Below are 13590 nucleotides of genomic sequence, written 5' to 3'. Positions count from 1 at the left end.
ACATACAACTAATCTGATAGAAAATAAAGGCGCGCTTTACAGCAAACAATTGATATGGTCAGCCACGCAAAATCTATCCATCTATCCGCTTTCATCCCCTTCTCTTCTGTTGTCTGAGTACACAGAGATGAGACGGGCACTGAATGCAGTGCACCGCACCCTTCCACTGCCCTCATGGGGTAAGGCTGTTGATTCGTTAACAAACACAAATCAATAGAGGGGCCTGAACGGAGGACAGGTACAAAGAATTAATTTCCGGCTCCAGGGGCTTACGGCGGAAAATCACCAGCTTTAATCAACAGTGTCAAGTCAGAAAGACAAATGATGTTTACACTGAAGCGGTGTCTCGCCTGAAAATAGCAGCAATGGGCTCTGACTCCTTACCAGTCTGTCTAGGCTTGTGCCAGCTGCAGTGGTAGGCCGCTCCTCCGGGCTGTACGGCCTGAAGCGGGCGTTGAACACATCCGAAACACCACGGGTAGACCTAGTCATTCCTGCGGGCTTCGGCTGGCCACAACCTTGAAAAACCTGCAATTACAAAAAACATGGGCACCCAATTGTCAGAGGCTTAAATTGCTTTGGATGCGGAAAACCAGGGGGAAACATGGTGTTTTGTTAAGGTCCTGTGAAGCACTCGCCCCGCGTTACCAGCGTGACAGGGCTCTACGTCAAGTTGAGGCAACCACGTTGATAGGTGACTCGACTAGGAGCTGTGACCAGTGCTATTTAAGATGACAGAGTTTAGTTTTTACAGGCCTCTGGGAAAACACCACATATACTTAAACCATGAACATAAACTGCATCTCCTGCATGGGAAAGCCAACACAGCATTTAACTTTGAATGAAAACTGGCATCCAAAACTGTGTGGGCAGAAGAAAAAAAACGTCTTCGCGACCACCTTGATTTTTTTTTTCTTCCTGACTCCCATTTTGTGGGCTCGGAAAAAAATGCAGTAAAACACAGGAAACACATTAACTACTGTTAGTTGAACTCAGATTTCCTGACCAAACTGAAACATATAATTCAAACACAAGACCTAAACTTGGACATAATTAGAACGTGTTGTACTGCACACCTTAGACATGGCTCAGCGTGGCTTACAGCACACCTCCTCACTCTTCAGCATCTGAGGAGTTGGAGTTCAACAATCTGTTGGAGGTGTTACTTTTGTTCTCCTGGGGGAATAAACCTAAGTGACATACCCTGTAGGAGACCTGGGCACTGTTCTCTTGCATATTCATGATGGCCTCGGAAATCTTGACATCAATGGGCTCCATGACGGATTCAATGTTGAAAGGTCCCTCCAGCCTCTGCGCCACCAGCAGCATGGCATCTGTCATAACAGTGGTAAAAAAGAGGTGGGGTGTTGAAAAGTGGAGGAGGACATTCATTCAGTTAGGAAACAGGCACTTACATACAAAATAACCTGTAATATGTCACTTCTTGTTTGTTTTTTACAGCCGGTGCATTGATTTTAATCTACTTCAAAAGTGATGCGTTCCTAAAGTGGCAGAGTCCAAAATTTTACAACATAGTGCAACTTATGAACAAACAATTAAAAAGTAAAACCACATTCCCTCATTTAGGATTCCACATTTAGAAATCAACCGAAAATGTGGAAATGATTAAAGCAAAACAGGAATTGTTCCACTCATGCCCACAGATAGTACTTTTCTATTGTGACTCTTTGATTCTACACTTCTTTCCCACCCGTTCTACATTAAATATTAATGTGGTCCGGACATCTTTGCATACAAAAAAAGAAATCATTCTGGGCTCTGAGAGATGGTTTTCAATATTTGGTATTTCTTTATTTTTTATTTTCTGAAATTTAAAAGAGTCAGCTAGAGCACCTACCACTGGCAAGGGCCAACATTCCCCTTAATTCAATCAAGCCACCACACTACATTACACAAGACCCATTTACTATTCCCTGAGAAATCAGTGAAAATGTGGAAAATCTTTGTATCTTACAAAGTTAAAGAAAATTAAAAAAAACTTCTGCTTTGCTCAGACTCGGGACAGATTGAAGTAATTCTTTCATGTTGCATCCCTCAACTTTCATGAAAATCCATCCAGGAATTTTCACCTCATCCTCCTGACAAACAAATGATCAGTTGGTGCAAACAATAATGTAAATAGTAAAGATTATTTATTGCAACCTTTCACTGGACGTCACATTTTCTAACACTCAACTGTTGTGTCTTCTGACTACACAGTAAATTCAATTACCTCTGCCCTCACATCCCAGTCCACCAGCACACAATTATGAGGCTCCAGTCCATCTTGGGGCAAATTCGATTTTTATGTAGATCAATTCAACAAAGTCAACAGAATGCTGTGAGGCTGCATGTAGCGAGTGGTGCTGATGACTCACAGATTTAATAGAACTTCCGAAAGCAGAGCGCTTACTTAAATCGGCTGTGGGCAACGGAAACTAAAAGGTCAACGGCTCATTATTATCCCCGCGTGTGAACACAAGCCAGAAGGCCTTGTTGAACATAAAACACATTCCATTATCATCTCCACTGAGTCCGTTTGTTTTGAACACTTTCAATTAGCACCTGTGATCGCTTCAGAAATCTTCTAATATTTATAACTGTGATGGACTTGCACAGCAGCTCAAACCGGCAAGGCAAACATTTACCGGCCGTGTGTGTTTGATTGATATCACCACGCACTAGTGCTTCTGTGCTCTAAACCCCACAGGTTCTTTGTTAATATGACAAAGTCTTTGTTCTGTGTTTTAATGGGGATGCCACGGGGAGTTGGACATCACCAAACCACCAGCTGATCACTGTGTGAGTTTAAGACCTGGAGACAGCCGGTAGACAGTCTGTCAGGAGAGGTCTCTCCATCCACAGACCTCACCAGCAGGCTGTCATAATGATTCTACAACTGCCTCCTTAGTAAATTAGATCATCCTGTCGTTGGGAGACTACACAGAAACAATGGCATGCCTTTTCGTGGTGTCCGTCTTAAACTTGCCACGTGCATTGTCAGGTGTCCAAGGAAGTTCAGGGTGAACTTTGGTGCTATTCGGACAAGCGATACAAACAAAATCAATAAACGCGCTCTGGTTGGAACTCATCAACGCAAGTGACATTGTCGATCAAGACGACAGCAAGTTCTCGACAGCAGGCGAGTTCACGACAGCCACTGAGCCACTGATTGTCAAGTTCAGGGTTTTACGTACAGAGTCGAGCTTCACTGGACTTTAGACAAACCAGCTGAACGGCTCTTTGTTCCGCAGCGGTGGTGCAGCTTCAAGGTTCTCACTTTAAGGTCACTTTTACACTTTCTGAAACACAGCTGCAACCAGCATCACCACAGAACAAGCAACCAGCCCATTCCACACAGGCAGGTTTAAAACGGGCACCGCACTAGTTTATATAACGTTGCTTGCTGCTTTCATCAAGAGAGAATGACACATGGTGATATTTCAGAGAACAGACAAAGACCAATATAAAAAGACAAGGGACGTGAAACTAAAGCATACTTGAGCGTGTAAGGCAGCCAAAGAGTTAAAGAAGAAATAGGAGATAAATACTTTAGAAGAAAAAATTTTCGAATTACTCTGCTGTTCGTTGACAGCAGACCTGTCCAGATTTTTATTCTTCTGGGACCTCCGATCACTAATGGCAGAGGAAAAGAGCCGAGAAACATTAGCTCAGCTCTGGCTCCATTTCCTTTCCAATTATGTTGAAGTCTGAGCCTTTGAAGAGCTCTTCTGTTTGTTTACACTGTGGATTGCAAATTGCCTGTGATGCTCACTTAAATTTGAATATAGGTGACGGACTACAGTATGTCAGTGCCAAATGGTTTTCTACTGTCGCCGTTCCATCGCAGCACTGGTAACCGTGCGGTGAGGTGTAGATGCCCCAGCAGAGGAAACAGTTGCTTCTTGTCTATTATCATTGATGCATATCAGTTGATATGATGTTCCTCTTGACTCTGAACTGCAATCAGGGCTGAACTTTTCCTCTTTGCCTTTTGGTAGCTCCTTAAAAACATAAATTTGAATGTAGTATAGCCACGCAGGCTGCTTTTTCTAATCTCATTATGATGTAAATGCATTCAGCTGCCTCAGGTACGTCTGCTTACTTTATAACAAACACAAACACATGAGAAAAAAAGCTCAAAAAACTGTCAAGTGAAAATACTGAAAATTTAGGTCAAGGAAGCCAAGTGGGAACAGCTCATATTTCATAATAAGAGAAAAGAAGAGCGCCTGCAGCATCAGAGGCGATGGAAATCTTTCCCCAAACAATGGTGACTTATCTGCAACTTATCAGATGGGCTCGACAAACAGAGGGAGCTTTGTACCTAACAGAGACAGACAAAGGAGAAGACGGGAGCAGAGAGAATGAAGACAGAAGAGAGAGAGGGGAAATGAGAAGTGGTCCTGACTGGGATCAGTGGGGCCAGTTTCCGGACTCGCCCCATGAGGAAGAGGGGCTCCAGCACCACGTGTGAAGAAATTCTACCTACATCCAGAATGAATGACTCTCATTTACCAAAAGTGCATGACGTCCAGTGGCCCCCCCGCTGCTATTCTGAGCCAAATGTTCCCCGCATCGCTTTTGCAGCACTGAGATAGGCCACTGGCCAGCCGGAGGAAATCTTGTTATCACCATGTCACAGCCATGCAAATAGACGACTCTCGTCCCACTCTGAGCCGAGGTTTTAAAAAACAACTGAGATTTCGTCTAAGTGGATACAGACATTTAGAGGATGACCCCCCCCATGCTATGTGTGTTATTTACAAATTGTGTTTCATACTGGAGGTCAATGTTTCACTTTGTGATGTAAAACATGCTTATTTGTGCTGTCTGGCTAAACGGCGGACAAAAAAAAAAGAAAGAAAAAAGAAATCTGCAGAGGTAATATTACTCTGGGCTCTGCCTCTTTATCGAGATTGATGTCCACTTAAATTCAGGCTATGTCAGCCGGCGGCAGGCCTCCAGCAGACAAGGACAAATAAGGAAAGTGAAAAAGCCCATCTATGACTCTTTGCCTGTGAAGAGCTGCGCAGGATGAAAAATGGCTCTGGTGTAATTTGGATTCTGTAAAGCATGGCTCATCTGTGGCTCAGTCAACCAGCTAATGGCGCCGCGTGGAATGGTGTGAAAATGGAGCGGGAGAAAAGGCATGTTGTCATTTGGCCACACTTTGTACATAATACGTATGTGCTGTATATGTGCACATGGGCACACAAAGAGACACACACACACGTTGGAAAAGATTGAACCTATAAAGTATTAACGACAATAATACAGACTAAACACTTAGACCACAAAGAACAACATTTTCTCGTCAAACTTTAAAAGCATTTTGAAAATAGTTTTCTCATGAAAAGAATCCATCTCATATAATAGAAGCTAAATTCCTACAAGGCTGCCACAGAAGAGCTGGTGATCTTGTTGATTATCTCTTTCGACCTTCAGCATGTTTTAAGGCCAGTCATAGAAAAACTGAATATTTTCTATCAATATTTGATATCAATATCAATCGAGTATAAATATATAAAAAACAAACACTATACGATTTATGAGATGTATTTGGCTCTTGAAACTAACTGCTCTTAAAAGGATTGCAGCCACATTTGCGGTACAAATTATCGATTGTAAACAGGTCTGTCAATTACTTTGTAACCAAGGTGAATTATCTCAAAATCTATTGGATTCATTATCCCCAGAGGATGAATCTCAACGTTTTTGATCATTCAATGACTCTGGCGCTTATATGAGTTAGAAATGTTTGCTTAAGTAGCAATTTCTGGCCAACTGTAAATGTAAAATGGTCGCGAAGGCTTTGAACCATATTAAAAGATTCTCAGAGGATGACTCTTACTGAGTTATAGAGTATAAGATCAATTTATTTATTCATTTCTCAAACCTTTTAGAGGAATTTTATCTCCTTTAGTTATCAAATTAAATATCTTCTCATCTAGACCATTGATTTTTGGTTTTCTTACAGCTTCTCTGGTTTCCGAACAATCTATCCTCAGTTTTCGGTCTCCTGTTTTCGGTCTCCTGATTTCCCTCCTGTCAAAACCAAGGTTGAATTTGGTGTTTTGAGTGAAAAGTCAGATTTTCATAAAAATTTGAGACACGATTTTAAGCCCCCTTTAGGTTTTAGGATCAACGGACCTGTGTTATTCATTTTGTTGACATGTGTACTTACATGATTCAAAATGTTTCCAACAATGTTTAGACCTAGAGAAATCCAGGATTTTACTCAAGGTAATAGGACGTTTCATTTGGGTCACCTTTTAATTGCGTCATATTCAGTTTTACCTGTTGCTGCTACAGCTGTCACTGTTTGTATTAGTCATGATCATTCAATACCGTTGGTCACTTAAAGTGCATAAAATTTGAATTAATCACATTATCCGTGAACATGCTTTGCACATGAGTCGAGTATTTTCATTGACAATAGAGGTGAAAACTACAGCTCCCAAGATCCCTCGCTTCTTCATCAAACTTGTTTTTTTGCCATTGTTTTGAGTAAGAGATCCCTAGCATCCGAAGTGCCATATTTAACGCTTAATTTGAGTAACTTTGGTGATCTCTGATCGGATTAGAATGCTCACTGTTGAAGCTAAAATAAAGAACAAAGTAAATTTGACCTGCTAAACTTGCGTCTGTTGCAGGTAATGTATGCCTCTGTTAGCATTTAACTGGACACATGGCCGGAGACTCTCTGTTCTGTAAATAAAACATGACTCATGCATTACCGTTCTTTTTCCATTACTCCTGACCAGAGACGTGATGATAACACACACACTGACAGACAGCTGCACAGTAAGCGCGGCAATTAATGCTAAACCCATGCTAGAGCAACACTGCTGCTGCACTGCACTGCTAATTAAACTGAGCAGCAAAATCCAATAACGAGCCGTTCACAAGCACGCCGTCATCACATGGTGTTATTAATGGAGCTTGGGGTGTCATGTAATTTAAAGAAATCGACCCCCAGCCCTCCAGTAGCCTTCCTCGCTTGCACTTTGAAACCCGAGTGTTAGCGGAGCACTTCACAGTGATCCGTACCAGCTGAACGGCCCGAGCAGCTCCGGGCAAACCCAACGAGGGGGCCTCGCTGCTCGTAAACACTCCGGAGAGAATCGCTCCTCTCTCTCCGCCAAGTTTCCCTCTTTCTGCAGATTCATAACTGCACAGGTGGGAAGAGAGTCTGTAATTAGATCCGCTCAACTGACTGAGAGCGATTAGACGGAGCGAGGAACTACGAGACAAAATGGAACGGAACGTTGTAGATACAGATGCGTTTTGCGTGTGAAACAAAGCGAGGGAACAACGCTTCACCTGGTGCAGTCGTGTCAAGGAGCACAGTGTGTTCTATTTTTGTCTGTCTGTAAATGAGCGATATTGACAGGGTCTATAATGTTCCAGCGATAACTTCCGGCTTTCCAGGTTACAGTTTTCTTGCAGCTGGGTCCATTAATCTCCCATCTAAATTCATCGCCAATAGACCAATGAAACAAATGTGTGTATTATTTGATGTATATATGCTAGATATAATCTTATTCTCATTCAAGAGCATTTAGCTTGTCAGGCACTTTCTCTCACTTTTTTCATTGACTATTTTTCAGCATGAGCAGAAAAGTGTGTTTTGCATAATTGTCACATACATCCTGAAGCTCGGCCTGTCCAGGGTGTAGCCCGCCTCTTGCCCAATGTCAGGAGGGATTGTAGCCCCCTCCCACATGACCCTCAAAGGATGAGCAGTATAGATAATGGATGGACGGATATTTGACGGATGGAACATCTATTTAGAAAAGTAGACGGCTCCACTTATTCCAAAAATCAGACCAATCTATTGGACCAATTTTTTTTCTAAACCGCTTCCTTCACTGACTGAAACTTATTACAAAATGAGCAGGGTACTTTAAAAAATACAAATGAAGAGATCAGTTTTTTCACGTCATCTTAATAATTCATCAGATTTAAATTACTTCATTACGTTAAAAGCTCCCAAAGCTCATGTTATAGTATATGACTGACAATAAAAAACTTAAATGCGACTGCCAGGATAGAGATCCTATATTGATCTGAATAATTCAGACAGCTGAAGCCTTACGTAGGCTTTAACTGAACTTTAAGGAAAAATTCATCATTTTGAGAAATACACTTATTCACAGGTAGTTAGCTTAGCATAAAGACTGGGACCTGAAAGAACAGCCCTGTTCAACAAGTCCACTAACCCACACATCATATATTATTAATTTAATCCATATAAAAAGAAAGTGTATAAATGGCAATACATGTTTTGCAGGTGTCTAGAAGATGGAGTGCAGGTTGCCAGGAAACTGGCGGGAACGCCATAAAGTAACTGCCCCCAGAAGACTGTGGATTTGACCCAATCTTTTACAGTGTATACGGTATCGTTTCATGGTCAGTACATCGTGAGCATGTAATAACTACCTTCTCATGAAAATCAAAGGCAGACTGCTGCACTAGTATTAAAAAGACATCAACGTACTCATGCAATACTTTTAAACAAATGAGCCTCATTTTAAGAGCGCCTGGCTTCTGAGAAAAATCATCAAACTTTTCGCAGGTTCAGTCTCAGCCTGTTAAAGTCTGTTTTTGTAAACTAAATATAAGTTTTTCTGCTTATTCCAATCAGTTATCAGGACATTTGTAGTTGCTCTGTTATCAGATTAAATGTTTTAAACAAGCACCTCTTTGTATTTTACAGGATATTTTGAGGGCTGGCAGACGGGATATTTTCTTTTACTGTGGTGCTTTATATTTACTTAACCCATTGCCCACGGGTGGTGAAACAAGCTGCAAAGATTAGAAAGTGCAAACAACTATTAAAACTCCATTTGACTCGAGGTGTGGGTGAAATGGCTTTTAGGCACCGCTGTTCTAAATCATTGATGTTCAAAAACATATATCCTCTGGACCGACGGAAATTCAGAAATCCACAAACTACTTTGCAGACATACTTGATGCTAATTTCTATTTATATCGGATAGAAGGTGAAGACAGTGACCGGAGTCATCTGAGATATTATGTACATTTTTATATCAGGTATAAAGTTTTAAATCCACTGCAGCTCTGATGGCAATATGATGATATATTACACAAATATCAGATCTGTTTTTTCTTTCCTTAGAGGCAATTATACAGAAGATGCAAAGCTTGAAGGCTCATCAAGAGATCTGTCTATAATCATAGATATGTCATGACAATGTGTTAGGGTTAAAAGCTGCACTGGAATATAATGCTGATTAAAAGTGGCTTAAGGGTCAAGAAGCTCAGAGCTGATTCCGGATATTAAGGAGAGAAAACTCTCATCACTTGCTGCTCTGTCTTAGTTATATTATCACTAAAATGTATTATTTCCTGTGCTGGAATGTAGTTTAGGACATTTAGTTAGGTATTGTCTTTAAGTAACAAAATGTGTTGTACCTAATGACAAAGATGAGATGAAAGTATTTGAACGTTTTGTTTTATGCTTCGTAGTTTTACTATATTCAACTATATTTGACAATATTTATTCTACTGAGGTTCCAATACAAGCATTAGAAATGAAAATGGCTTTGGCAAGTTCACAAATCTATATGTACCAATCAGCTACCGCATCTTTAAACCATAAAGGTTTCACCCAAATCAAACTGTAATTTCCTTTTCCCGGTAATCACTTGAAAACTTAACAGCAGTTGCACAAGTGCCGTTTTCAGAGCAAGAAGAAGAAGTGTTCCCGCTAGTGAAGCATTCTGCAGTGCTAGCTGCAATTGAATTTATTAATATTTCTCAGTGGGAAGTCAAGGGTTTGAAGGGGTTGCAATGGTGTTGCTAATAATATAAAATATGCAAAGTCTGTATCAAGAAGTGATAAATGATTACGGAACATCTCGAGGGGTAAATTAAAGGATCTGAATACTTAATTAATTAATTAATCAGTGATTATTTCATGTCACAGGTTAATCGTGGCTCTCACCATTCACAGTGACTCAAGTCGCCTTTCACAGTTACATCACATAAGTACCAATTGATTCAATGGACTTGCTCTCTCTCCCTCTCCCTCTCCCTCTCCCTCTCTCTCTCTCTCTCTCTCTCCCTCTCTCCCTTTGTCAAATCAGTTGCAGAGTGGATTAAACGTATTTGAATCATTAATAAAACTCAATTCAATTCCTGTTCTATTCTATTCTGATTGCAGAAATGCCTGTTGAGGCTATGTGTTGTCAGAACAACATTTAACATTGAGCAAATGTTTCAAGTATCAAGTCACTAGATTCCCTTAATTATAGTGAAGTTCAAATGTGTGAGACACATAATATTAGCGTGTGATTGAAGCTGGTAAAAGCAAAACAAATCTAAACTCTTCCTCACCCTCCTGAGCAGGCAAATCCTTTGGTCTGTGTGTGGTACGACTGTCCACTCCCTGTGTGTTAGGGAAGGTTATTTTCCAGTCGATATTTTATTCATGAGGAATTTTTCACACAGGGAAGAATAGGGTTTCGCTGGCTTCAATTTTCATAAACAGTGAGGTTGTTGCTGGCTCCGGTTGCCGAGTGAAACAAATCACCTAATTAAAAAGGCATGAGCAGATAGAATCGATGCAGATCACTTGCAATGTGGTGACACGTCTCTCCGGAGAGAGCGGTAACAGCCTGTAAACACCAATCCGACAAGAGTGCAAATAACGCTGCGGCACACAATGACTTAAAGCCAACAGCAGGTCCGACTGTTGAGATGGAAAAATCCACTGATGTCAAGTACGTTTCAGAACAAAGGAAATAAGAAAATACACCGGGGTGTAAACTACAGAGGACAATATTCATCACCTCAACATGTGACTGATATTCAAATGACCAGAGAGGAAGAGGAAATGGTTCTGTGCCGACAGCTTGATAAATAACATCAAAACAATCGAAGACAAACAGTCTGAGTCAGAACATGAGTCGACGAGAAAAGAACACATTGACCAGGAGCTGGTTTCTTTTCAACAACGACACAAATCAAAACAAACCGTCAAAGCGATCATCTCGAAGCAGACGCGCTGGGATTTATGCAGAGAGAGTGATGCTCCGTTTATCTCCCAGGGTTTGCTGCGTGGGGCCTAATTATGTTTAGTGCCGATTTCTCAGGTGCAGGGAACAGACTGACAGCTGTTCATCAGCAGCTCCGTGCTAAAGATAATTCTCGTCGTTAAAATCTAACCGCACTCTTCATCGCATCAAATTTCACATATGGAAATGAAACTTTTGGAAATGGTACGGAGTGAAAAGAATAATACAATTTCACTTCTAAATCAAATAATGGTATATGCAATCATTTTATTGCAATAATTAATAAAATACACAGCTTAAAAATGTATTTTATAAGCATCTGTTTTTATAATTAATGCGCCGAGCCAGTCTAGTGATTAGGAGCAGAATGGGGAGAGAGGTCAGGGAGGATTTGTTCTCCGGTGGGAACGAATGGATTAGAGAGTGGCTACTCAGCAGAGCACATTTAATCTACTCTATGGCTCCATTTAGCTTATGTTCACGTTATATTATTCCCGTTTTAGCTGCTGCGGAAACAAAAAGATGCACTGTATGTATCACATGAATACAAATGCAGAGAGATGATGTGATTTGGGGGGGTAATTTCTCCGTCATTTATGCTTCACTGGGCTCAACAACAAACAATTAATTTCTGAGAAAACTGGAACATTACAGCAGACTCTTGAACCATTACTGCTTTTCTTCTACAGGCAAAACAAAAAGAAAATAAAAAGAAATTCAGGGACATTTTCGAGACATTTCACTTTCCCACATCTGTTAGCCGTGCAGCTGTTCCTTAACCCACACATTAAGTTTCTCTGGCAGTGCCACAACAGTCCGGGTTCCTTTCACACTCATATAACGGATACATGAGGGTGAGAACTTAGTTATTGTGAAGTGGTGTCAGAACTTTTTGTTCAAGTTCAGTCGCAGGTTTGAATCTATTTAATCAAAGGGTGTTGTTTCGAGTGGAAGTCATGCAATGAGAAGTAATGGGGGGGAAAAAATCATTGCTATCAGGGGCACAGCCTCCAGATTTAAGGGATTTCTTAGTCTTTGGCTGGATAAATCTCCACCTCCCCAATATCTGGTCATCTCTGGTCAGTGGGGCAAATATATGGTGTCGGTGTGAATGGATGCCACCGAATTAAAGAGGAATATCTTCACTACAAGTCTGTTTCAGCAATGCAGGACCCTCAGGTGTTTCCCCCAATCTTCCTCAAGCCAAATACTTACTCTCTTTAAGTAACTATGCCACTTACCTACATTATGGCAAACATCAAATTGCACAGACCATAAGAAATCAGTCCCCTAAATATGCCTACTTTATTTCATCAAGATCCATGATATTGTCTGGGAAAACCGTAAAAATGTCAGAAAATGGTAAAGATGATCATTTCTGGTGTTTACATAAAAAATTCTGTTTAGTTGCACTTTTATGCAGCACTTGTCGTTTGGCTTTTTGGCATTTTAGCTCTTGGATTCTTGCTGTTCTGAGTTTGTTACCTCATGGTTGAATGCACTTATTGTGAAGGAGCTCTATTGCACTTCTGTCCCTCCTGGGAGAGAGAGCCCTCACATGTGGCACTCAGAGATTTATATCGTAGTTTTCCTTACTCTTGTTGAAGATTAAGGGCAGAGGATGTCACACCTATGAGACAAATTGTGCTTTGTGAATATGGGCTAGGCAGAAATTTGAATGGTGATTGATTGACTTATTGTAAGTCGCTTTGAATAAAGGCGCCGGCTTAATGAAATGTAATGTAATGCAATTATTCTGACCCCTGCTGCAGATCTGACCCGACATTTAATGTGCTCTTCCCTGACATATACCACATCCTTCCACCAAGTTCCGTAGTAATCTGTCCAATAGTTTTTACGTAATTTTGTTTACCAGCAAACAAACAAATCAATGGACAGGGGGAAGAACAATAATGTAATATATCCCGCTTTATTTGACCACTACACATAAACAAGGTCAAGATGAATAAAAGCCACGTCTGAGATATAACATTTAATTTGTAAATCAGGATTCATACTAACATACTCCTCATGCATATGGCATATTACACATTACACTGATCAGACTATCTGTGAAGGAGCGTTCCTGACAATTTAACTCCCATGGCCGAGTCAATACCTCTTTTGTGGTGAGACCTTAAGCTAGTTGGAAAATCTCTCATCCCATAATGAGCATGAAATGTCAGCGCCAAAAGATATAGAGCTGGCATTTATCACAGAGGAGCAGTAATCCAATTGACAAGAGCTCTCTGATAAAGACAGAACGAACGTTGCTCCGGGATGGATGGCAGACAAGAGAAGATGTCACACTGAAGAGGAGCTGTGTCCATATTTAAATTAATAATTGGTTTGTTAGTGGGGTCAATTTAGATACATGGTTGGACCAACTTTAAACAAATAATACAATTGGTACCACATAAATAAAACATTTTCAAATTAAAGTCGTCAATTATGTTTTTATAACTTGTTAACTTTGATTTGAACAAATTTAATTCATTTGTGAAGTTTTTTTTTCAAGTTGGTCCAACAATTTATTGAATATTTA

At 40.6% G+C, this 13590-nt stretch overlaps 1 protein-coding gene across 1 annotated transcript in view; it reads right to left on the bottom strand.

Annotated features, from left to right (window-relative positions):
* Nucleotides 1-13590, bottom strand: part of LOC128456074 (glypican-6) — a 78909-nt gene that overhangs the window by 26895 nt on the left and 38424 nt on the right. Inside the window, exons 5-6 of the mRNA XM_053440116.1 lie at nt 1204-1334; nt 385-528 (exon numbers count right to left, since the gene is read on the bottom strand). Of these exons, the coding sequence (XP_053296091.1) occupies nt 385-528; nt 1204-1334 (275 nt within the window). The remainder of the gene's footprint in view (nt 1-384; nt 529-1203; nt 1335-13590) is intronic.

This window comes from Pleuronectes platessa, chromosome 14 (genome assembly GCF_947347685.1).
Source record: "Pleuronectes platessa chromosome 14, fPlePla1.1, whole genome shotgun sequence".
Lineage (NCBI taxonomy): Eukaryota > Metazoa > Chordata > Actinopteri > Pleuronectiformes > Pleuronectidae > Pleuronectes > Pleuronectes platessa.
The sequence above is the reverse complement of the archived record's forward strand: the minus strand, read 5'-3'. Positions and strand labels throughout refer to the sequence as shown.